We start from the raw sequence: 26,907 nt of genomic DNA, 5'->3' as shown, positions 1-26,907 counted from the left end.
TCAGTGGTCTTGTATGTCTTCCATTTTCTGATGATTGCTCCCACAGTTGATTTTTTCACACCAAGCTGCTTGCCTATTGTAGATTCACTCTTCCCAGTCTGGTGCAGGTCTACAATACTTTTCCTGGTGTCCTCCGACAGCTCTTTGGTCTTGGCCATGGCGGAGTTTGGAGTCTGACTGTTTGAGGCTGTGGACAGGTGTCTTTTATACAGATGATGAGTTCAAACAGGTGCCATTCATACAGGTAACGAGTGGGGGACAGAAAAGCTTCTTACAGAAGACGTTACAGGTCTGTGAGAGCCAGAGATTTTTCTTATTTGAGGTGACCAAATACTTATTTTCCACCCTAATTTACGAATAAATTATTTACAAATCCTACCATGTGAATTCATGGATTTTAAGTGAGAAGTTTGCACAATTATTTCAGAAACATAAGTCATTCATACGATCTGCTAATGGTCATTATGGTCATTGTTCTTTTAGTTTTGGTTATTTTTGTAAAGCGCTATACAAATACAGGCCATTTACCATTTTTGTGAGTGCATAACCATGGCCTCAAATCATGAAATTTTGCACACATATCAGGTCTGGTGATATTCATGCATTTCATGGGTTTTGCACAAGGGGGTTGTAAAATATGCCTGAGAAACATACTTTGAATTGAAATTTGGTACACATGTACACATGTAACGTCCCACAATGTACAGAAACATCTCTGGGACCTCTGATTATTCAGCACAAAATTTGCAGTGATTCAGACATACATTGTCCAATCTGGTCCTGGTATAAACGATGTATGACGATATTTAATGAAATGACAGTTTTTACACTTTAATCCACTGATCCGAGCAGTTTGATCAAAGCCACCAACAACTTACCGCCTTATCTGATTCGCCACAAACTATCTATGTGCGACAGTTGTAGCAATCCTTTGATGTACTCCTCACAGGTTGATCACGTCCACCTTAAAAGTAATCTAAATAAAGTTCAGATCTTAATATGTTATGTGAAGGCTGTGTGCAGGCAGGAGTGGACCCAATTAATTGGGTTAATAGTTAGTTAATATTTTCTCTGAATGCGGGACGATTATGTTTGTACGGGACGGTTGGCAACTCTACTAACTAACCTTATGAATTAAATAAAGTTCACTATCAGTAAGATCATAGCACCTGCCCAGCTGTATAGAAACTCCGTCATGCTAGCTAGTACGCAGTACGAGTTATTGTAACTGACTGTAAGAAGTCAGCACAACGAAAATAAACTCCACCTAAACTTGGTTTATATCTGACCCAGATGGACTGCAGGTCATAACTTCTTACCTGAAGTTCAGTTCACCTGGCACTCGGACCGGCGGCCGCCTCGGGTCTCTGCTCCTCCTGCCTCCCCTTTCCCTCATCCACCTGCTGGCCTCTGTGGAAGCGCCGCCATAGCCACCACCAAACAACTGAGTTATTTTTACACATCGGCCAGCATCTGGACAAACCTTCGATTGTTTAGACCTGTAAAAACGAAAAATCACCATCGGCCCGATGGCCAGTCCAGCTATGCTGACAATGCAAAACTGCGAAAAGTAAGGAGACAAACTAATTGACCTTTAGTCATAGTCGTGGTGCCACCTAGTGACAACAGGAAGTTATGTTTGCTGACAATATAAAGATTTACTGCATAACATTTTCATTGAGGGTTTCAGATGTGATATGAAGCAATATGACAAATAATAACTGGAAATTCTCCAGAGCCACCTAATGAGAACACAAAGTGATAAATAACTCATTTATTCCACAGTCAATTAAATTTCATTAAAGTGACTGCATGAGATGCCTCTACTGCAACACGATCCGCTGGCATTTCTCCTCAACCACAGCGTGCCTGAGCGTGACGTATACCAAGGTGCCAGAGTCCTCATTGCTCCTTGTAGTTTTATTTACAAGTGTCTTATCTTAAGCAGCAGCAGATCTGGATTGTGTATATGCAGGAGCTTGCTTGCACGTGCACAGTGGACATGAGGGGATTGTCTGCCATTAAAGCATTATTCTGTCAGATGGATGTAAAAAGAAAATGCAAATAAATTCCAAAAAGTTTCTTGGTAGCTGCTAATATAGTTGTTGCCACGTGTGTAAGAAAATGTGTTAAAGTAAGTGTATAACAGTTTTCATCTTTGTTGATATGGACACCTGATTTCCTTCACACTCTCAGACTGTTTTAAGGTTGACATAGCCTAAATATTTAATCTACAATTTGTATTCTTTTTATTGCTTCCACTGCAGGTTGACGGCCGACATCCAACCTGTAACTTCCTGCTGGAGGTGGAGAGAGACCAGGCCGAGTGCATAAAGAAGCTGAGGGAGAAGCAGGCCAACAGCAGCTATAAAGGTCACAATCACTCAAAGCACAACTGTTAGAAACCAGATATCTTCTAACAGTAACTTGGAAAAACTTTGTGTAGCTGGACAGAATCTTTAAATCTGGCTTGTTTCAAGCATTAACGTGGCCGTTGTGGCTCCACGGCTCATGCTAACGTTGCCTTTCCCCCGACAACAGGTGTTTGAGGAAATACCAAAATTAGCTCCCTCGATCATCCATTATGCTGACTGCATTAGGGATCAACATCTGGTGCAACTGATCTAATTATCCTGCGTATTCATTCATGCACACCGGTTTGCTAACACCTGTGGCTGTGGAAAGCTTTCACTCTGCAGACCGAGTCTCTAAATACTAAAGGAAAGAAAATGAGATAATTCATGGGAAGCAGCACAAATTGTGTAGATGTTAATTAACAGTGTTTTCTGTTTTATAAGCCATGACATCCTGATAGGTTATGAACCTTCAGTGAAAGGCTGATAAACCCAAAGGTGAACTATGAGTGTCATGCTGCTGTAATAAAATCAGCTTATATAAGCTTAAAAGCTTATATAAATAAGCTTTATAAAGATTATGATCTATTTTAAGATGGTCAACATGAATGTAAGGTTTATCATAACTCACTTTGCATTAGTTTTGCACATTGCTATACTGCCCAGCCTTTAAGACTGTCATTAATTAAAAGGCAGGAGTTATACTGGATCATGTCTCCTGTGGGAAGAGGAAATGTCAGCAGACGGGATGAGAATGTGACAAGCATTGCATCTCGTTTTATAGACTTTTCTTTAACATTACAAATAAAATGTTATTTTTACAGGCTGTCCTCTGTATGTGAGTGATATCAAACAGCATCATAGCCAATGGAGTTAAGTTTCTGATGTGCTCTTTGTAATTTATACTTGGGACAAAGTTTCAGCATAGCAGACCCACATCAAGAACATTCACTGTCACATCAAAGAGCCTTGTCTAAGTAAAGTCTTGGTGCACTGCATTTTCCTCCCCTAAGTCTGTATAAATTTCTCCTTTCCTTTCTTTATGAAGGTTTTCATCAAAGTGAAGGAAAAGTTATTAGGAAAAAGTGATGGGGGGAATCTTTTGGTCTATTTGACCTCTGGCACGATTTCCAAGATTGTTTTCTGGGACAATTATTTTTGCCGCGTTTGCCCTCTTGAATGGTGAGGACACAGAAACTGAAGTCACATCTGCTGGTGCAAACTGTGCTTTCATGTAGTGGCAGCTCTTATTTCTTTGATTCAGGTTTTGACTGGTATAGGAAACATCTTCTTCTATACAAGTGCTAATACTGAGGTTTTGCCTGTTGGTGACACTTCTTGCTGCAGCGAGTATTCGCAGCTTAATGATTGGTATAAATGTTAAAGAGCTGTGGCAACGTCACTGTTTGGAATTTATTTGTATTTTATATTTTTGATTTTTTGCCCAGGATTGATTAAATATCTTTAGTTGGGATAAATTCCTTCATTCTTATCATGAAACTAAAATTATTGCTAACCAGCTAATTTCCTGTCCTTCCTTTCCTTATTTGTAAGCTAATCGGGTTCCACTTGCAAAAGTTATTCATATCATTGATATCATTCAGCTACTTATATAGTGTGTCTCTTGTATTGTAGTTGAACAACTCCAGCTCCAATGCAGCGTTTAGTACAGCAGTTCTCCTGGCGGTCCTTAGAAGGAAATCCCTCAGGCATTTAGCTATCGGGTTATCAGTAATTTAGTGTTTGCTTTGAGTCAAACTTTCAAATTAACTTTTATAATTATTCATTTTCTTTTTATAAAGTTGAAGTTTTGCTTTTTGTTCCACTGAAATAGGCTCAGATAAAGAGAAAACATTTGCAAAAGTAAACCCTGCAGTCTGAAGGCTGATATGCAAAAGCATGAAGGACCCTGCATACAGTGTGTACATGTAATCACACCATGTGAGAACATGATTAGATCTCATAACGCAGTTTAAGCCCATATTTTGTCTTCTGTCCAGCCATGTTTTCTACACAACATGAAAAGCTTTCGTAAAGGTCACTTAGCTTTCACCGAGTGCACTGAAAATCTGTGCAATCTCTGCAGCTGGGAATGGATTCACACGAAATCATTCCTGAATTAAATCACGACAGATGTGTGATTGTTTCTGCCAAATTCAGGAAAAAAACGAATCACAAATTTAGCCTGTTATCCTGAAGTATAGACTGCTGCTCAAACTTTTGGGTTACTTTGTGATCTACAATAAAAATGACAAATAATCATTTATTTTTGTAAGGGCTGATTTTCTTCCAGTGGCACATTGTGCTACCTAAAATTTAACTTAAATAAATTAAGTTAGTTAAGTGTCTGCAGCCTCAGTGCCTGCGGGTTCAATTATAGTGTTGAAATGGCCAACTATCCATCTAAACTTGAATCAAACAAAACAAAAAAGAAAACAGAGACTTACCCCTCACAGGTCCTGATTGTAATGATTATTAACCTCACTGTTGAATAAAGTTTTGTTTAAGGGCAGTTTCCCATATGAAATATCTTTAATTTCTGTTTTGAGGAAAATTTTAACACAGTAATTGAATCCACAGAGGCTGATGCATGCAATGACCAGATTTAGCCCAGAGGATGATAACCATGGACGTCTGCTGCTCAGGGAGCTGCTGTGGTGGTTCAACAAAAGAGAAACACTTCTTTATTCTTGATCCTTAGAGTTAAACACAGTAGTAAATCTTTTACTATAATAATATATTAACAAGTGCCACCATTAGCCTGTGGGCCACGCTTTGACACCCTGAAATTAGACTGAGATAGGTAAACGTGCAAAGAGTAGAACATAGAGAAGGTTTAAACGCTTGGGGAAAAACATCTGAAGCAACAGACAGTTCACAAGAGAGGTGAAGACGAGAGTGGAGCAGGGCGGAGACGAGTGTCAGGGGTGATTTGTGACAGCAACGAGGCATTTTCTTCAAAAACATTTTCTCCAAAAACACCCAAGCGCTCTTCTGAAACCCAGACTTGCTATTAATTCATTATCATTTGATTACACGAGTTTGTGTGTAAGTTTTTCTGCCAAGGATCCTGCAGGACGCTGTTGTTTATCATTTACAACACAAGCTTGACTTTTATTGATGTGACAAAATAATCTTACCTCAAGGTTTGGTCGGGTCTCTTGTCTGAAGATCGTAAGATATTGCTTCTGGTGGTCTTTAATAATAGTGCTGTCAAGAGGAGCAGGTTTGAAAAATGTTTGAACCGACTGAGAACAAGCCTCTGTTTTGGATATGTACACAACACTGACTGGTAGCTAAGAATTAAACTGCAAAACTTTTGTAATACCCCTTGATTTAAAGCTGAAAGTCTTCAGTTCTTTCACGCATTGATTTCCTTTGAAGTCCTCTGTGGTTGTGTACAAAGACTTCTGCCTTGATGACCTCACTTTGGACATGGCCAGGCTAACAGTTCTGTTCTCTTTTCATCAGTGCTGCATATAAAAGCAGCTCAGCAGTTTTTCCCAAATGTTGACTTATGCTTTCAAAATAGCTGATTAGTCTCACCCAGACTTTATCTTCCTACGTGCCCATCTGCAAAAGAGGCTAATTACCACAGAAAATACACCGAATGTGGTCCTCTGATGAAGTTCACAGCTCAGAAAGTACAAAACAGAAAGGAGTCGGGAGAAAATTGAAGAGAAAAGCCTTTAAAGAGCTTTTGATTATATATTTTTGTTGAACTAAACTAAGTGTAAAGTAAGCGTTTTTAATGATCCATAAAGAAAAATCCACCACTTTTACATAAAAATAATGAGAAATACTGGACTGAGAGTTGGTGATATAAAAATCTCTAACCTCTTCGCCCCTGAGCCACATGAAACATAGTGAGGGATAGTGAAAAAGTCGAATCATCCGTCATCCGGCCACCGCAGTCAAAAATGTAAACAGATGGAGACAGTTTATGTGTTTGAACCTCAGCTGGGACATACTTAATACAACATTGTAAATCTGGTGATGTATTTTAATGTTCTGAGTGAGTAGTTTCTATGCAAATTGTGTCAGATGTTATAATAATATACAGTACCATTAACGTCAGAACATTTGTAGCACACGTGTTTCAAATTTTGAAGTATATCAATATTAGTCCGACTCCTCCTTTAGTCTGCTTAGAGAGAGGAGGTCCATAAGCTGACCAAAAATTAAAATAAATAAATAAACAAATAAAAGAACTCAGCTGCAGGATGGTCCCCCTCCCCATCTTGATGAATTGAGACTGTGTGGACCACAGATTTGAATTCCTGGAAATCTGCAGAACAGACAGTCTCTCCTGGTCTGCAGGTGCAGCAACTGTTACACTTTCTCAGAATCCTGAAGAAAAGCTCTGGTGACCTTTAACCGCTCCACAATAGGGAGTGTCTTAACATACTGCCTCACATTGTGGTGCGCTGTGGTATGCTGGATGCTCAGTGGTGACTAAAAAAAGGTCTACAGAAGGTCATCGATATGGACTAAAAAATAATTGGCTGTCCTCTTGCCTCTCTCCGAGACACTGGAAACAAAATTCTACTTCTCTAGATCCCAGAGTATTGTTCAGTCTGCTCCCACCTCTCCTGCCACATGTTTGAGTTACATGTCACTCCTCTCTATAATATTTTATTATATTTTATGCAATATGTCACTTCACATGCCAATACCATGATTCGTGCAATAGCCGTGGGCAGGGATACATGTGGTATAGCTACCTCTTTTATATTGTGTACAATTTATTTAAATGCAATTTATACAACATCATATTGCAACAGTGTAACTCTAATGCATGGAGCACGGGTGGCACTCTCATCCAGTCTCATTACATCCTGTATATAATGATGTTTTTTAAACAATAATAAACATCAACTCTGCATGTGTCATTTAAAATGGCAGGATCATTTTATTACATTTAAAAATGGTTTGATTCTGTAGCAACAGGTGAACATTTTTGTGAAGAACCTAAGCTAGGTTTATGCTGCTATTTAAAAAAAAAAAAAAAAGAAAAAAAAAAAAGCCCAATATTGTTACTTCCTCGAGTCATGAAATGTCTTAATAGAATAAGAATAATAATCCGATGGGTATTCCTTTCAATCCTCCACTGGGAAATCACCAAAAGTTGATTCTGTTCATCTGGACGTCACAAAACGCAACGTCCAGATGAACAGAATCAACTTTTGGAGATTTACTTTCCTGGATGATTGAGAATGCATCAAGACCCCCTCCACTGGGAAAGTGCAAGCAAGTATACGAGGAATGATGCCGACGTCACACATACACTTACTGACCATTTTGTTAGGTACACCTGTTCTTCTGCTCATTAATGCAAATGTCTAATCAGACAATCACATGGCAGCGACTCAACAGATGTAGGTATGAAGACATGGTCAAGACAAGCTGATGAAGTTCAAAACAAGCATAAGAAAGGGCTATAAAGGTGATGTAAGTGACTTGAAAGATGGGCTGGTCCGAGTATTAAAGAACTGTTGATATGTTACGATTTTCCAGCACAACTGTCACTAGGCTTTACTAAGAATCCTCCAAAAAATAGAAACTTTCAGGTAAGTGGCAAAAATACTTTATCAGCTGTAAGAGAAGGACTGCTTTGAGCTGATAGGAATGCAAAATTACTCAAACAACCACTTGCTACAACCAAAGTTTGCAGAAGAGCATCTCTGAATGTGCAACACATTGATCCTTGAAGCAGCAGCAATAGACCGCACCGATTGTCACTGGGTAATCGCTGACACGGGCAGTCTTGTCTGCTAAGAAATGAGAAACTGAGGCTACGGTTCGTAAAGAATCAGCCGAACTGGACAATATAAGGTAATATTTCCTGATCCCATGAGTCTCAATTTGTGCTGCGACTTTCGGATAGTACTATTAGAATTTTCTGTAAACAGCATGAAAGTATGGAGGCCTCCCGCCTTGTACTAAAGAGACAGGCTTTTGGTGGTGTAACGCAATCAATCTCCATCGCTTTTTTTTGCTTTTCTTGACATACTTTGAGCCCCTAAGTACCAACACCATAGCCTACCTGCGTGTTGATGTCCATCCCTTATGACCACAGTGTACCATCTTCTCAGTGAAAGTCACCAGATCCAACAGAAGCACATTTGAAACGTCTCCAGTGATGTTTCTATTAGCCAGAAAATCTTGAGCAAACTTTCCCTTTCCATCATTAAAGTTTAAACTACGCATCTATGTCTAAAATGCACAAAAGTCTGCATGCATAATGCACAGTTTGTCTATGAAAAGCTCATAAAAATATTATTTTGTTATGTTCAAGCCCAAAACAGTTTGCACAGCATTGACGAGTCTGACTTTCCTCATCTGTGATGTGAGTTTGGACGCTCCTGCTGTGTTAATTAAAGCTCAATGACACGAACGAGAACAAAGATTTAACACGGCTGAAAACCTCTGCGGGGTCAAATCTGCTGGGGAGAGCAGTTTTATTATAACTAATCTCTAAGGATCTTATCTGATGCTGTAGCCCCGCTAATGTTTTGACACAAAACAGTTGACATTTAACTCGCTCAGCCCTGGTGAAAACCAAGAATCTCACATTTGACCTTTAAAAGTAGCAAAAATGTTTCTAAATGGACCTTAAGTTTAATTTGATTCTGAGGTCTATGCTGATCCCTTAAATAACATTTCAATAATATATACTGTAATACACATGATTGCCCTCTGTCTGTCATCATATTTAGTGTCTATCCTCAGCGTTAGTTAGCCTATTTTTGGGTTACTTCCACTCAACCTGGTCAGCAAACATGGGTGGCTGTGTCAGCTGGGGGACATGAGCCACTGCTGGTCCCAAGTCTGCATAAATGGGGATGGCAGTATCATGATGGGCATCAGATATGCAGATATAGCCGCTGTGACGACCTCTCTAAAGAACGAGGCATTAAAAAAGAAGACCATTTCCAGAGTGATGACTATTTTTTCATACTTCTTGTTTTAGTTTCATATGCTGCTTTTGCTTACATGTATCCTTAAATCATCTAAGTGATAACAAAGAACCGATTATAAGTAAAACTGTAGTAATAATCAGGACTGTTGCAAGTGTACGTTATTGCAAAGTGTCCATGTGCATGTGTCGATTTTTAAAATGTTTCAAACGTCAGAATGGGAGGAGCTTTATAGAAGGAATAGAAAGGGTCTCATGTATTGCTCAGACCTCCACCCTGGGGCAATGAGCCTTTTACTGTGTGTGCTGCAGTGACCAATCACCAGACTCAGTTTGTTTCAGGTTGTGCAGCCTCAGCTGCCTTCATTAAACAAACTGCCACATGAAATGAAATAGTTTATTGAACCAGTTGACAAATTAAAACAAAACTGTATGTATCAAATATGAAATATGGAAAATATGGAAAACTGTGCAAAGTACTCCTCAGGCACTTTGAATTCAGCAAGTTTATTGCAAGCCACACTGTGCAGCATGAATCAAATAAACTTGGATACAACAGCAAGTTTGATGTATATTTTCAACCATCTTTATTTTTTTGACACTCAGTCTTTAGATGGACAACTTCAAACCTCTTCTAAGTCAACTTGAGCTTGTGGGTTTGAATGCTAAACCAAAGATATGACAGATTCTTTCACACTGGTCATTTTTCATCAGGGGCAGCTTGAAATCACAAAGTCTATAATGTCATGTTGTGATCCCTCACTGACTTGGCCACCACCGAACACATCATTTGTGTCAAAATTGTCTGAAATAAAGTGCCAACCAACTCTGACATTTGCGAGTATTTGGAAACTTTTGCATGTCAAATTGAAGCAAAAATGGAGTTTTAGCAAAGTTTTCCTTCAAAACATGTCTGTAACTGAAGGAGGTTAATGGAATATATTTACCCACTTATACATAAGTCACTTTTAAAAACTCACTGCATGAAATCCAAAAGGCTCAGTCACCCTTTACTTTGTACTGACTGGGAAATTAAAAAAAAAAAAGACCATAAAGCAGAGAAAGACGACATCCCTCCAGATGTGTACTGCTGTGCTTTTGCCGCCTGGTCACTTAAAAACTGGTCCTCTGATGTGTTTTTATGAAAGCGCTCAGAGAAAGGATGGATCACTTAGCGGGTAGATGGAGTTTTCTTCATGCACCAATGAGTTCAAATCTGTGTTTGAGCCATTTTACCCAAAGACATTTGTTCTCTCACTCTTTCATCTCTCCTTTTTTGCCCTCTTTTGCTCTCTCTGTCTGTTATTTCCCGTCTTTTACGACTTTTCTTCTCACCGTCACCCCCTCCACCCCCTGACTGTTCCTCTTTTTAGTACTCTAAAGGAAGGATGGTGTCTGAATTTAGCATTTTCGTCTTGCAGATTATTTACAGAGAGGTCTTGACAAGAATAAGCTTTGGTTCCTACATTTGGAAGCTAGGCCAAATTCACAAAGGAAGGAAATGTAACTGTAGCCCAGATGAAAAATATCATACTTATTCTCTTTATATTAACTGTCCACATCAACAAGCGTCGTATTTCCTATGACCATTGAATGCACCTCTCAGTTCACCCCACGTGAGGGCACCTAGCTCAGCAACCAATCAGAGCCTACCCAGGCCGCATTGACCCTGTCAGCCAGGAAGTGAGGTGAAGGTGCATGATGCTCCCGGGTTTTTCTCATCTCAGCAAGAGGAGTGGAGGCATCTACTACTCAAACTGAGAAATCCACGGACAAAAGAGAGGAAAACTCAGGATTGAGAGGAAGGAAAGCCAGCCTACTTACCTGCTGGAAGTCCGGAGTCGAGTGGCTGGATAAAGGAGAGAGGCAACGTCGGTAAGACGAGTGTTATTCTGATGGAAAAAACTTGTAGAGACTTACCGTCGCGATCATGCTAATGCTAGCTCGGTGTCTCACAGGCTAACCACTCACCTTTCATCCGGAGAGCTGCTGCAATTCCAACGCCAGTGTGTGTTGGGCTTTTGTGAAACAGAGCAACGGTGAGCAACATGTTCTTAGCTGCTCTAAAGCTAAATTTTGTCAGTTCACTGTGAGTTTAAAGTAATCTAGAGGGTAATTTTTAGTGCATTTCTCTCTCACGAATAGGCCTATAGCGTGGAGAAATTAAGCACACTGCTTTAATGCCTCTGAACTGAACTCATATGTATATTTTGTTGCTTATTTGCACATAGTTCTGAATTTGTTATGGTGTATTGTATTTTGAGTGTCAATGGTTACTTACCATAAGTATTGTTTAATTAATGTTTACATGAATAGAGAAAGCCAAGTGGCGGAGGGCTTTCGCTTTGGTGGCCTCAGAATCTCATCTCTGATTTTTGCGGATGATGTGGTTCTGTTGGCTTCATCGGGTGAGGGCCTCCAGCTCGCACTGGAGCGGTTCGCAGCCGAGTGTAACGCAGCGGGAATGAGGATCAGCACCTCCAAATCTGAGGCCATGGTTCTCAGCCGGAAAAGGGTGGAGTGCCCACTCCGGGTCGGGGATGAGTTCCTGCCCCAAGTGGAGGAGTTCAAGTATCTCGGGGTCTTGTTCGCGAGTGATGGGAGAAGGGAGCTGGAGATCGACAGACGGATTGGGGCTGCGGCTGCAGTAATGCGGACGCTGCACCGGTCAGTCGTGGTGAAGAGGGAGCTGAGTGTAAAAGCGAAGCTCTCAATTTACCGGTCGATCTACGTCCCTACCCTCACCTATGGCCACGAGCTGTGGGTAGTGACCGAAAGAACGAGATCGCGGATACAAGCGGCGGAAATGAGCTTCCTCCGAAGGGTGGCTGGCCTCTCCCTTAGAGATAGGGTGAGAAGTTCGGCCATCCGGGAGGGGCTTAGAGTAGAGCAGCTGCTGCTCCACATCGAAAGGAGCCAGCTGAGGTGGTTCGGGCATCTGGCAAGGATGCCCCCTGGGCGCCTCCTGGGCGAGGTGTTCCAGGCATGTCCCACCGGGAGGAGGCCCCGGGGCAGACCCAGGACACGCTGGAGAGATTATATCTCTCGGCTGGCCTGGGAACGCCTTGGTATTCCCCCGGACAAGCTGGAGGAGGTGGCTGGGGAGAGGGAGGTCTGGACCTCTTTGCTTAGGCTGCTACCCCCGCGACCCGACCTCGGATAAGCGGATGAAGATGGATGGATGGATGGATGAATAGAGAAATATTTGAGCAACTTAGATGTTTAGTTCTCATATTTGATATGCTTGAAAATTGAATGTTGTACAACAGAACTGTGAGATTTGATAAGATTTAAGATGTTGATGCAATGAATATGAGGTGATGCAATATTTTGATTTTGTATTTTAACCTTAAACAATGCATCTGAAACAGACTGATTAGAATGTACATTTTATGACCTGGATTATAGGTCAGGTTTTTTGGAGAGGACGGAAAAGTCCAAGGACCAGGACGATATTCTGGTTGTGATAGATGGCGAGCCAACCACTTTGAGGACGATCTACCCCAAAGAAGATACACACCACACACTCATACATTCCAGTTACATTCACAAGGACCTTTGAAGTTGGCTATCGCCAGCTTAACTCTAAATTCTTAAAGGGCCCCAACGAGTACTTTTATTTTGTTGAGTGTGCACACTATTTATTTTATTTTATACTTTATCTGTACAAATTGGACAAATACCTGTTATACTTTGTAACAATACAAGAGTGGCTACTCAAAAGTTAACATTGTGTCCAGGTCATTATTGCTGCTCAATACTTTGGCTCCATACGAATTTGGTGTCTTCTGATTCTGGCCAGGGTCTTATTACGAGCCCAAGTAATTATTGCGCTGTAATTCACCTTTATACCTTAAAGTTGGTTACAGAAGTGGCGAGCCAGCCAGGAGCCAATTGATTTGAGCATCAATATTGAGGCAATGACCAGCATGGATTTCATACAAAAGTCTGGTGTCAAAATACCTAATGCGGTTGTTGTCGCTGGGATAACACAGGTATCTGAGAAAGATGAACAGGTCATTGACTTTCTGAAACAGTATGGTAAAATCACAAGAGTCCTTTTTGTTGATGATTCACTGTCCAACTTCTACCAAAACCTGATCGTAGAATACTCTAGCAGTTCAGCCTTAGAAGGTTTAGAACCTCGTTTACCATACACATACACAGCACAAGCTGATCCCAGCGTTGTCTATGAAATTAAAACACTCAGTAGCATGTACACTACCACGGTTGGGAGTAATGTTACAAAAACCTACTTGGCGGAACTCAAGGAACTAGCCAAGCTGAGTGGCAAAGACTACGGTGAGGTGCTGAAGGAGATGATGTGTCAGATTGGGGAGGATGTTGAAGCCATGCGACCTACCACTGAAGAACCTTCTCCCACGTATGTCGAGACCACTGTTGTATCTCCGCCCGCTTCTAAAGAGCGACAGTGTCACACCTCACATTCAGATGTTACACCAAGTGATACTGGTGCCACTGATGATGTTCCCCTCACTAATGGAAGGAGAGCAGCGTCCCTCTCAGTAAGTGACTTGAACCCACCTGACATTCAGAAGGTTGTGGTAGAGCATATCGTACGAAGGCAAGATGTTGTCCCACACATCCAGTCCCAGGTGAGACTCCGTTCCTTCTCCGGTAAGGTTCCCAGACCTAACAATGAAACTGATTATGACACATGGCGCACACAAATTGAACTGCTCCAAAATGATCCCAGCATGTCCCCCCTGCAAATATCCAGAAAGATCCATGAGAGCCTGCTCCCACCAGCAGCTGATATAGTTAAGAGTTTGCGGCCTGAGTCACCACCTGTGACTTATTTGCAGCTTCTAGATTCAGCCTTTGGCACTGTAGAAGATGGTGAGGAACTTTTCGCTCAATTCCTGAACACCCTTCAAGATCCAGGTGAGAAGTCATCCACTTACCTTCACCGGCTACAGCTAGCATTAAACAGAGCCACGAAGAGGGGGGGAGTCGCATGTGAAGAAGTGGACAAACATCTACTTAAACAGTTCTGCAGGGGATGTTGGGACAACGACCTACTCAGCGCCCTGCAACTTGAGCAAAAGAAGAGCAGCCCACCCCAATTCTCAGACCTGTTGTTAATGATTCGCTCTGAGGAAGATCGACAGCAAGCAAAAACTAACCGTATGAGAAAACACATTGGCACCACAAAGCAGAGAACTCAGTTACAGTTCCAGGGTGCACATGTTTGTGAACCAGAGGAGAAACATGGGAGTAGCATTGCTGCTATTGAGGATCTGCGAAAGCAGGTGGCGAGTCTGCAAAGTCAACTAACTACATTCATGTCACAGAAAAAAACAAAGTTTGCAAACAGCAAGGACCCTGCAGGGAAGCCGCAGAGTAAGATGTCAAAGCCACATGGTGTAGATGGACGTATGCAAAGACAGACTTCAAAGAGGCAAAGGGGCAGACCCAAGCCCTGGTATTGTTTCAACTGCGGTGAAGATGGACATATCGCTCCATGCTGTGTTGACCCCGCTAACCCCAACCTAGTAGCAGAAAAAAAGAAGCAGTTGGAGGAGAAACAATGCCAGTGGGAAGCGCGAGATTGTACAGATTCACCTTTAAACATCTAACAGTTCCTGTTGTGGGACAAACAGGAGCTGAGGAGAGTCAACAACGTCCCTCAGACGTAAACAATGGTGACAAAATCACAGCTGAGGTTAACAAAGTAAGTACCCCAGCAAAGACTGTCAAAGCACAAACATGTTCTGGCTTAAACCATTCAGAGCAGAACCAATCTTTCCAACTCCCTAAACAGTTGATTGGTACCAGAAGTACAGCTCAAGTGACTGTGAGAGGTGAAGAAGTCAACTGTCTTCTTGACTCAGGCTCCCAAGTTACCACTGTTCCTGAGTCATTTTACCAGCAGCACCTTTCAGAGCAAAAGATCAAGCCACTACATGACCTCTTAGAAGTGGAAGGTGCTAATGGCCAGCTAGTGCCTTACTTTGGCTATATAGAAATGACCATAACTTTTCCAAAGGACTTTATAGGTGTTCCAGTAGATGTAAACACACTTGCTTTAATCGTCCCTGACACTTCACAATCCCTCATGCTCATAGGCACAAACACCCTAGATGTACTGTTCGACATCTACTCAGAGACTGACTTAGCCAATCGTCAACCCCTCCCACATGGCTACAAAGTAGTCTTCAAAATCATTGAGTTGAGACGGAAGCAGACAAGTGACACCCATCAGGGGGTAGTGAAGCTACTTGGCAAGATGCCTCAAGTCATTCCAGCTGGTTCAACTGTAGTGGTGGAGGGAGTCGCCCTTGGCGAGGGCCTTCAGGATGAAAAGTCAGTTGTAATTGAGTACCCATCATCGTCCCCCTTGCCCGGTGGCCTGCTACTTAAAGCCGGTCTGGTGGACTTTCCCCAGCGGCGGCCCCACAAGTTGCCAGTTGTTATAAGCAACGAGTCTGACCACGACATTGTCATCCCTGCCAAGTGTACTATTGCAGAGGTTAGTGCTTATCAGACCATCCTATTAAAGGAACACAACAAGACCAAACAGTCAGAACTATCCCAGAGAACTCCAGACACTCCGTCTTTCCAAGAGCCCACCATAACCTTCAATTTTGGTGACTCCCCAGTTCCATTGGAATGGAAACAGCGCATCACTCAGCAGCTCAGCGGCATGCCTGAGGTGTTTGCACAGCACGACCTGGATTTTGGCCGGACGGACCAGGTGCGACATCATATAAAACTTTCGGATGGCACGCCTTTCAAACTACGTGCCCGGCCAATCCACCCACGGGACATTGAGGCTGTCCGGAAGCACATTCAGGAACTCCTTGATGCAGGAGTTATTAGAGAGTCAGAGTCCCCATTTGCGTCACCCATAGTGGTAGTCCGGAAAAAGAACGGCCAAGTCCGGTTGTGCATCGATTATAGGCGTCTAAACCTTCAGACTATAAAAGATGCGTACAGCCTTCCGAAGCTAGAGGACACATTCTCAGCCCTCAATGGTTCACAGTGGTTCTCTGTTCTTGATCTAAAATCAGGGTACTACCAGATCGAGGTCGAAGAAGCAGACAAACCGAAGACGGCCTTTGTGTGCCCTCTCGGCTTCTGGGAGTTCAACAGAATGCCTCAGGGTGTAACGAACGCCCCCAGCACGTTCCAGCGGTTAATGGAGCGGTGCATGGGGGATATGCATTTGAAGGATGCATTGGTCTTTCTTGATGACGTGATAGTATTCTCCCGAACCCTTGAGGAACACGAAGAAAGACTCATGAAAGTGCTCACTCGTCTAAAAGAGTTTGGGTTAAAGCTGTCACCAGAGAAATGTGTCTTCTTCCAGACTTCAGTCCGTTATCTGGGACATGTGGTCTCCAGAAATGGAGTTCGGACTGACCCTGAGAAGATTTCGGCCCTTAAAACATGGCCTGTCCCACAGACCCTGCGAGAGTTAAAGTCGTTCCTTGGTTTTGCTGGGTATTATAGAAGGTTCGTTAAGGGGTATTCCAGCATTGTGAAACCTCTCCACAACTTAACTTCAGGGTACCCACCTAGCCACAAGAAATCAAAAGTAAACGCAAGACAAAGTGCACATCAGTACCATGACCCAAAAGACCCTTTCGGAGGTCGCTGGACGCCAGCTTGCCAGGAAGCCTTCGAGTCAGTCATCCAAAGTCTCACCACTGCCCCTGTACTTGCCTTCGCTGACCCCCAGAAACCCTATATACTGCACACCGACGCCAGTACCACCGGGCTTGGTGCTGTATTGTATCAGGAGCAAGAGGGACAACTTAGAGTCATAGGCTATGCAAGTAGAGGGCTGTCACGGAGCGAAAATCGCTATCCAGCGCACAAGTTGGAGTTTCTGGCGCTCAAGTGGTCAGTTACAGAAAAGTTCAGCGACTATCTCTACGGCAACCACTTCACTGTTGTAACGGATAGTAATCCGCTGACTTACATTCTGACTTCAGCAAAACTTGACGCAACTAGCTATAGGTGGCTAGCAGCACTGTCCACATTCTCTTTCAAACTCCTCTATCGTCCAGGGAAGCAGAATGGAGATGCGGATGGATTATCACGCAGACCACACGGAGGGCTAGCGGACGACCTGAAATCACAAAAAGAGATTGAACGCATACAACAGTTCACTCAAGATCACCTTTGTGATCCAGACAACATCAATGCTGTAAATCAGTCTGTGGTGAAAGCAATCTGTGAGAGGCAGTTCACCTACAGCGTCAGTCCTGACAATGAGAGAGAGGCAGATGCAGATTGTGTTGCCTTGGTGGAGGTGCTTGCTGTGTCTCCTAGTGCTGTACCTGATAGCTATGGGCAAGAGGAACAGTTTGGAGGTCTGCCAACCATTCCCCATCTAACTGAGGCAGAGCTGGCAGACGAGCAAAGAGCCGATCAGTGTATAAAGCATGTTATTTCTCAGATCGAATATGGGGACACACCACCTCCAACCGTGCGCACACAGTTCCCTGAGCTTCCACTGCTCCTCCGAGAGCTTAACCGTCTTGAGCTCCGCAACAATGTCTTGTACCGGCGACGCCAAGAGGGGTCCCAGAAAACCTACCAGCTTGTACTTCCAGCTGAGCTTCGCAACACAGTTCTCACCAGCCTGCATGACCATATGGGTCACATGGGAGTCGACCGTACACTGGACCTTGTAAGGTCAAGATTTTATTGGCCAAGGATGGCTTTGGACGTGGAAAGGAAAGTGAAGACGTGTGGCAGGTGCGTGCGGAGGAAGGCACGGCCTGAAAGAGCGGCCCCCTTGGTCAACATTAATACGACACGACCTCTTGAACTCTTGTGCATGGACTTCTTGTCCCTGGAAGCTGACAGGAGTGGAACCAAAGATATATTGGTGATCACGGACCACTTCACTAAATTTGCAGTTGCTATCCCAACACCTAATCAAAAGGCCCGCACAGTGGCAAGGTGTCTGTGGGAGAACTTTATGGTACACTATGGCATCCCAGAAAAATTGCATAGTGACCAGGGTCCAGATTTCGAGTCCCGCACAATCAAGGAGCTCTGTCAGGTGGCTGGTATCCACAAGGTGAGGACAACCCCATACCATCCTAGGGGCAATCCTGTGGAACGATTTAATCGTACCTTGCTTGATATGTTGGGAACTCTCCGTGATCAAGATAAGTCCTGTTGGCGTGACCATGTAAGACCCCTGGTCCACGCTTATAACTGCACCAGGAATGAAGTGACTGGTTTCTCCCCGTACGAACTGATGTTCGGACGCCAACCTCGGTTGCCAGTTGACCTTGCATTCAACCTGCCAGTGCAAGAGGAACAACACTCATCTCACTCTGAATATGTGCAAAAACTCAAGTCACGTCTCAAAGAAAGCTACAAGTTAGCTATGGACAAGGCTGCAAAGATGGCTCACAAGAACAAAATGAGGTTTGACAGACATGTAACTGCATCAGACTTGGAAGCTGGAGATCGGGTATTGGTCAGGAATGTCCGTATCCGGGGCAAACATAAGATTTCAGACAAGTGGGAACACACTGTGCATGTAGTGGTGAGAAGGGCAGGCAACCTCCCAGTATATACAGTTAAGCCTGAAAACAAAGATGGTCCCCTAAGGACACTACACCGGGATCTGTTGCTACCATGTGGCTACCTACCTGTGGAGGAAAGCAGTGAGCATGTACAGAAGCCAGTGTCACGCAGGCCAAGAACCCGTGCAAATCCAGCGCTAGAGGAAGAGAACTCCTCAGACGAAGAAGATGATTTGCTCATTCCTGTTTGGTTGAGTTCCCCTGTCCACACAGTGAGTGAGAGTCCTGTAAATGTTCCTGATATTGACAACCCACCTGTTTTTGACAGCCAATCTGATTTTGGCAACATACCTGATATGCCTAACAGTACTACAGATGATACTGAGTACTTATCTACCAATGGAGTCACACCGACCGAACAAGTGGATGAAATAACCTTAACTGAAACTGACTCACCTGTTGATGACCCAGACGTCCAAGAAAGGCAACTTCCATTTCAGGAGGCTGGCACCAGAGGTGCGAATTCTGAGGAGAGAGTGGAGGAGATAGTCCCAGTGGATACAAGGGAAAACATGGATACAAATGATTCTGTAAGGAGATCTGAGAGAAACCGTCGTCCGCCACGACGGCTTGACTATACGGAGCTAGGCAATCCTCTGATCACTGCAGCAAAATCATTCTTGCAAGGACTGTCTTCAGCTTGGGCCGATGTCATCAGTGATGGTGAAGAGCCTGCTTCGCCCTCTTCCTTGACCCGTCAAATAATCATCATTTAACTGTCTACCATGCACAGGGACGTGCATGAGTTCAGGAGGGGAGGGTGTAGCCCAGATGAAAAATATCATACTTATTCTCTTTATATTAACTGTCCACATCAACAAGCGTCGTATTTCCTATGACCATTGAATGCACCTCTCAGTTCACCCCACGTGAGGGCACCTAGCTCAGCAACCAATCAGAGCCTACCCAGGCCGCATTGACCCTGTCAGCCAGGCAGTGAGGTGAAGGTGCATGATGCTCCCGGGTTTTTCTCATCTCAGCAAGAGGAGTGGAGGCATCTACTACTCAAACTGAGAAATCCACGGACAAAAGAGAGGAAAACTCAGGATTGAGAGGAAGGAAAGCCAGCGTACTTACCTGCTGGAAGTCCGGAGTCGAGTGGCTGGATAAAGGAGAGAGGCAACGTCGGTAAGACGAGTGTTATTCTGATGGAAAAAACTTGTAGAGACTTACCGTCGCGATCATGCTAATGCTAGCTCGGTGTCTCACAGGCTAACCACTCACCTTTCATCCGGAGAGCTGCTGCAATTCCAACGCCAGTGTGTGTTGGGCTTTTGTGAAACAGAGCAACGGTGAGCAACATGTTCTTAGCTGCTCTAAAGCTAAATTTTGTCAGTTCACTGTGAGTTTAAAGTAATCTAGAGGGTAATTTTTAGTGCATTTCTCTCTCACGAATAGGCCTATAGCGTGGAGAAATTAAGCACACTGCTTTAATGCCTCTGAACTGAACTCATATGTATATTTTGTTGCTTATTTGCACATAGTTCTGAATTTGTTATGGTGTATTGTATTTTGAGTGTCAATGGTTACTTACCATAAGTATTGTTTAATTAATGTTTACATGAATAGAGAAATATTTGAGCAACTTAGATGTTTAGTTCTCATATTTGATATGCTTGAAAATTGAATGTTGTACAACAGAACTGTGAGATTTGATAAGATTTAAGATGTTGATGCAATGAATATGAGGTGATGCAATATTTTGATTTTGTATTTTAACCTTAAACAATGCATCTGAAACAGACTGATTAGAATGTACATTTTATGACCTGGATTATAGGTCAGGTTTTTTGGAGAGGACGGAAAAGTCCAAGGACCAGGACGATATTCTGGTTGTGATAGATGGCGAGCCAACCACTTTGAGGACGATCTACCCCAAAGAAGATACACACCACACACTCATACATTCCAGTTACATTCACAAGGACCTTTGAAGTTGGCTATCGCCAGCTTAACTCTAAATTCTTAAAGGGCCCCAACGAGTACTTTTATTTTGTTGAGTGTGCACACTATTTATTTTATTTTATACTTTATCTGTACAAATTGGACAAATACCTGTTATACTTTGTAACAATACAAGAGTGGCTACTCAAAAGTTAACATTGTGTCCAGGTCATTATTGCTGCTCAATACTTTGGCTCCATACGAATTTGGTGTCTTCTGATTCTGGCCAGGGTCTTATTACGAGCCCAAGTAATTATTGCGCTGTAATTCACCTTTATACCTTAAAGTTGGTTACATAACCATTTCAGAATCAAGGACCCATACACGGGAGACCAGGGCATGCGTTCAGCAGAGGTGGCAACAGTACAAACATTCATCACTAAAGTAAAAGAACAGCGTTAAAAAAAACAAACTGATACTGATTCATCAAAAAGCAGCTCTTCCGCCAAGTATTTTGGACTGCTGAACCTTTACCTTGGGGCGATCGTGGCTCAAGAGTTGGGAGTTCGCCTTGTAATCGGAAGGTTGCCGGTTCGAGCCCCGACTTGGACAGTCTCGGTCGTTGTGTCCTTGGGCAAGACACTTCACCCGTTGCCTACTGGTGGTGGTCGGCAGCCTCGCCTCTGTCAGTGCGCCCCAGGGTGGCTGTGGCTACATTGTAGCTTGCCATCACCAGTGTGTGAATGTGTGTGTGAATGGGTGGATGACAGGTTGTGTAAAGCGCTTTGGGGTCCTTAGGGACTAGAAAAGCGCTATACAAATACAGGCCATTTACCATTTACCTTCTATGTTAATAATAATAATTCTTTAATAAATTCCTAGTCGCTTAATAAAATATTAAGGGGCAAGAAACTTCCTTCACATTAATTTCTGATTAGACTGAATGTTTTCAGCTTGAATGTGTGTTACATTGAACACCAGGAGAGAAAAATAGAGCAAAAAAGAAGAAAACGAGCTCTGGTTTCTGTTCACATTGAAGGTGGTTGATTTTACCTCCTCTTCTAGGTAGCTAGATTGTGCCACACCCACAACTTATTCTGCACCTCCAATGCTGTTCCGGATGATTCTGACCCACTTGAATCCCTGCGTATGGTACAATTACTGATGCATAAATTATATGATTTTTCATTTGAATATGTTTCTTTGATCTCTGTCTTTTACGACAGTCGTATGATAAGGACCAAAGTAATGACAGTAAAATACTGTATAAAATAATCAAGTAGAGTACAGATACCTGAAAACCTTCCCATCTCTGGAGTTTTAAACCTTTATAATATAGAAGTTAATAACACATAAGAAAAAGTGAGTCTTTTAACAGGAAACAGACAATTGCACAAAGAGAAAGTCATAATATGACATGAAGGCAAGAAGGATAAATAAATATTGTATGATATGCTGCAATAACATAACAATAAAACAGATAAGGAAAAGACAGGGGAAGTAAAACAGGAAACGCATGTGACGATAAGACAATTAAAGACAGAAAATAAATGTAGAATAGACTCAAAGATGACTGCATAGCAAGAAATAAAGAATCAAAGGAAAGGATTAAATGCAATACAGAAAAAAATAAAACCAATATGAAAGTGAGCATGGAACAAGGAAATGCAACATGAGAAACAGGAAATAATATGAAAAGAAAAAACAAATTGAAAATTGTGAGCTTCAAATTTTCATGTTCTTTCTGTCTTGTTTCACTGTGGATGAAGGTGTTTACAGAGGTGCACTCAATCGGGGAGAAGAGGAGGATTATTTCTGTAGAAGCTCATATCCACCCCCTCTAGTCACACAAACAAGTTAATAAGAAAAACAGATTTAATATGTTATTGTATTAAAAGGTGTGTGTGTGTGTGATGCTCATGCAGCATGGATGTTTAGCAGGGGTGTTGGGGAGGAGGGGTGCGTTTAATAAGCACGCCGTCTCCATTCATCTGTTGCTAAAAAGCCGATATGACTGCTCAGTTTGCCATCAGCACTTTCACACCCATTAAGGCTCACGCTTAAGAGCTTGGAGAGATATTCCAGAGTGGGAGACTGACTTGACCGATTATGCAGACAAAGCTGCATGAGCTGAGTGACAAATCACTCTGCATTTGCAGCCTCACCTTGTTGGTTGTGACAGATTGCAGATGCAAGCTGTGGAAATGAGCTTCAGGGTGTATAAACTCACTTTTTGAGAAAAAGGGAGGAACTTGGTTATTTTGGAGGCGCTCAGAGTAGAGCTGTTGCTGATGTAGCTTGAAGGTCTGACTGGGCACCTCATGGCATGTCCATTTGGAAGAAGGATTCCCTGGGGAAGACCCAGGACATCCTGGAAGCATTGCATCTCTTGGCTGGTCTGGGAATACCCCAGTATCCCTCCAGTATTGTGGTCTGTATGTCTACCAGTGTTTCTTAACAAATCCGGCTGAAACACCAACATGTTTATGCAATGGTGACCACTCAGTTTGTCTACCTATCTGTAGTCGACTTAATGGGTCTACACCTGAGTGTTGGTCAGATTTTAGAAATGAGTTTGTCCTGGATAAGACTGTCTCCAAGCCTCCTTGATCTCTCAGTTAATTTTCTTTCTCATCAGTTTATGCAGCACAGCCAACCAATGGCAGTAAAGTTTAGAACTTTATATCGTTATCTGACACATTACAATAATCTTTGTATACCTAACTACCCACCCACCGTTCACAGGCCCTGGATGCAAAGGAGACTGGGACAGCATAGCATGCTGGGAGCGAGCGGAGTTTGGAGAGACCGTGACCATCCCCTGCCCTCGAGTCCTCAGGACTGTGTTTGGCAGAGATGGTGAGTACGGTTAATTCATAAATGAATGTAAAGGATCTCTTTAACTGATGTTTTTGTGTTTCCGCAGATAAATAAGTTGAGGAAAAATGACATTTAAAAGTTCAAATTTTGGTAGCTATTTGCCTAAACTGCTGATCACATGACTATAGTCTTATATTAACATAACACTGGAATGCAGTAACTCACTTAAACCATTGTTATGATTTCTGTGAGTGTACACTTCAGTCTTACTGAGGTCAATTTTGTCATTAGAGTGTATGGGTAACAATTTGTTCCTAATCTCCCCTTACACTGAAGGACTGCCATGAAAACACAGACATCAGAGTTAAAGTAAAAACTGATGTGTTTATATATTACTTGAGCATTCTTCTGCTCCATTACTTTTGTTTTGCAGCTGCTTTACAAAAACATTCACACAAAAAACATACAATGAAATTTGGAGCATGAAGAGAAGCAGACCTTTTAAAAATTGTTCTTTTTGTACAGAATTTCTTCCTCCATTTGTTCACTTTCTATGAGGCTGCTCCTGTAATATAATGATATAATGATACCAGGCTTAAATATCTGCAGATAACTTTTCACATTATCTAGAGCTGCACTTAAGTCACTCACCAGATGGGTTCAGCATTAATACTCAAGGCTCTCTGTCCCTGTTTGACATTGTTCATCTCCCAGTTGTGTGAATGTGTGCAGTCAGTGGATTCCCTCCTGAATCCATCAGATTTTCCAGCCAGTGACCAGATGGCAGTTTGGGTTTCCGCTCTGAGTGTGCTCTGATTTACATTGATGACTAAACATTATGCAAGCGCCCAGCGGCTTGTTCGGAGCCAAAGCTCACCCTGACGCTTCCCCTGTCTGGGACAGATACAGACACCCTACAGTTATTACGTTTTACTGAAATGGTAAAGACATCCTTCCTGGAGTTACCGAATACTTTTTTTCTGTCATTTAAACGAAACCAGTGAGAAAGCCATGAATTCAACTTTGAAAGAGAAACTCTTTATTTACTTTTAGTCTACATTAATTTTAGGCAGCTCACCTTCATACTGCTAATTATAGCATCGCGAGAGGTTTAGTTTAACTAAGTAAACAGAACTAAAAAAAGGGGGAAAAACAATAATAACTCAGAAAATAAATGACTTTGCAACATTAAACGTGCACAAAAAAAAATGACAACTTGTCACTTGTACTTGAGACATAACTACACAACTGAGTGGTGTGTCAGTGTCCATAAAATTGGTGAGCCGGCACTGCACAATTTTAACATTTTAAGAGAAAAATTTAAAAACACCCGACCCAACAGAGATTTGTCACCTAGCTCTTCCCACAGTTTTGTTCCAGCTTGTCATTTTTTTTACCCCACTTTTACACTAAATGTCTCCAATCTTAGAAGCCTGTTTTTTTTACTTTACTTTACTTTACAACTGTTTAGATGACTGATCAGTAAACTGAAAGAAAATATATTTTATGTTTTTTATGGCCTCCTAAATGTGAATATTGTGTAGTTTCTCAGATATCAAAAATAGCCATTAAAAAAACTGTTCATCAGACAATTTAATTATTTAAGTATTTCAATCAAGATCAACTCACCATCAGTTTAGAAATTATGGTAATGTCACACTATGGAAAACAACAGTTGGAGACGACCAAAATTACTACAATGAACTTCTTCAAAGTGACTTTGGTGTCTGTCAGTCTGATATCAGTTTGTGATTAAATAGGGTCAAACTGACAATTGAATGTAGTCTGTTTGTGATAATGTTGTATTTAACTGTGGTAAATTGGTTATAAATCACTTGCTGTCTATATACACAGAAATTCACAGTTCAACTACTTAATTTTCAGTTACAGTTAGAAAATAGAGAAAACCCCAACAATCATATGGCCTCCTATGAGCAAGCACTTTGGCAAGAGTGGGAAGGAAAAACTCACTTTTAACAGGAAGAAACCTCCAACAGAACCAGGCTCGGGGAGGGGCGGGGCCATCTGCCACAACCGGTTGGGGTGAGAGAAGGAAGACGGGATAAAAGAAACACTGTGGAAGAGAGCCAGAGATTAATAATCAGGGCTAAGCTAAGGGCTAACCCACACAGAATGGCTTTTCCGAGTCTTTTCCTCACCAGCTCACGGTCACTAAACAACAAGATTGATGAGCTACAACTGTAGATTTCCTCGCCTTGTGTGGATTTGCTCCTTGTTTTGCAACTGCTCCTTTATATGGCATATATAACCTGTATATAACTTGTACAAATCTGTGTATATACTTATATTATTACATACATTTCTTTACCTTTAAGTCTACTTCATGGTTTCTCTTTATTCTCTCTATTCTAAAAGAATTTTAATGTAAAAATCTACATACTGCTAACAGAGAGATGCCAAACTGTCTTTCATTCTTCTTGTAACAGTAACAATAAAGATCTATTTTATTTAGAGTCCACTCAGAACTTAATTTGAAACCAAAACAGAATTTTGCAGGACGGTAAATTAGCAGCAAAATGACCGAGGGTCAGGAATTAAAACCAGAATACGGTCAGTTGATAACTTTGCTGCCTTGACTGCCTCAGACTGATTGCATCGTGCTGCCAATTTAGTTTATGAATTACACTTCAATTAATTTGCAAACCCGTTCACCAGCGATTGTAGTCGGTCTGAGCTGGACTGCAGTTGTTTGAAGACATGTTGCCTCCCACCAGACAACTTGTGCAACTGACTTTTGATTCAAAGTGGTTGCCAATAGATTTTGCGCGGTCACCATTCAATCACCATGTGACAGAGCCATGAATGCTTTTATGGATTTAACCAAACAAGTAAATACTCAGAACAAGTAGAGTCTATTCAGTTATACTATTATTTAAGAGAAGTTCATTTTTAAGTTGGTTTTCATGAAGACATAAATAGTTTGAGTCTTCTGATTTTTTTCACGTTTCCTATAATCTTAAAGGAAAAAAATCTTGTAAAGGTGAGTTTAGATGGAAAATGTCGAGTAAATCTTTAATAAAAATTGGCAGTTGAATCCATATACAAATATTGAAAGCAGTCGTTTCCCCTGCATTTAAAGCTTTATTTTTTTTTATTCTTCAGCCACACTGTGCTCATTATACTTAAACAAGCTGAGTGCTGTCACAGTGTGATGTTAATACTTTTACTTCAGTAAAAGATCTGAAACACCCCCCCCCCCCCCCCCCCCCACCATTTTTCTCAACTGCATGCTGTATTTGCCAAAGCTTTAATCCACATCTCTGGCTGACTTCTGCACATCGGTGACCACTTGTGTTCAAGACTGCTGTTATATTTAGAGCGAACACAGCAGTGC

At 42.1% G+C, this 26,907-nt stretch overlaps 2 protein-coding genes across 2 annotated transcripts in view; both read left to right on the top strand.

The window, feature by feature from the left end:
- The window catches only part of LOC147307889 (vasoactive intestinal polypeptide receptor 2-like), an 86,569-nt gene that overhangs the window by 27,868 nt on the left and 31,794 nt on the right, over positions 1-26,907 (top strand). Inside the window, exons 2-3 of the mRNA XM_086270918.1 lie at positions 2,268-2,373; positions 23,478-23,591. Of these exons, the coding sequence (XP_086127044.1) occupies positions 2,268-2,373; positions 23,478-23,591 (220 nt within the window). The remainder of the gene's footprint in view (positions 1-2,267; positions 2,374-23,477; positions 23,592-26,907) is intronic.
- LOC147307890 (uncharacterized) lies at positions 13,194-20,948 on the top strand. Its single transcript, XM_086271491.1, has 4 exons — positions 13,194-14,637; positions 14,898-14,968; positions 15,059-19,976; positions 20,060-20,948. The coding sequence occupies exons 1-3, from the start codon at positions 13,194-13,196 to the stop codon at positions 19,562-19,564; spliced, it is 6,021 nt and encodes a 2,006-aa protein (XP_086127617.1). The 3' UTR covers positions 19,565-19,976; positions 20,060-20,948.

This window comes from Aulonocara sp. 'chitande type north' Nkhata Bay, linkage group LG18 (genome assembly GCF_057382095.1).
Source record: "Aulonocara sp. 'chitande type north' Nkhata Bay isolate Kocher_YH1m ecotype deep benthic linkage group LG18, A_spYH_male_GT1.1, whole genome shotgun sequence".
In the NCBI taxonomy this organism is placed as follows: Eukaryota; Metazoa; Chordata; class Actinopteri; order Cichliformes; family Cichlidae; genus Aulonocara; species Aulonocara sp. 'chitande type north' Nkhata Bay.
This window is presented reverse-complemented; position numbering and strand designations above follow the sequence as displayed.

What these genes read in the sequence shown, in the direction of transcription:
- LOC147307890 (XM_086271491.1), top strand. Translation starts at nt 13,194, where the DNA reads ATGACCAGCATGGATTTCATACAAAAGTCTGGTGTCAAAATACCTAAT. An exon ending in CCCTGCAGGGAAGCCGCAGA is followed by an intron (nt 14,638 to 14,897) that starts GTAAGATGTCAA and finishes TGGGACAAACAG; the next exon opens with GAGCTGAGGAGAGTCAACAA. An exon ending in TCACAGCTGAGGTTAACAAA is followed by an intron (nt 14,969 to 15,058) that starts GTAAGTACCCCA and finishes CTCCCTAAACAG; the next exon opens with TTGATTGGTACCAGAAGTAC.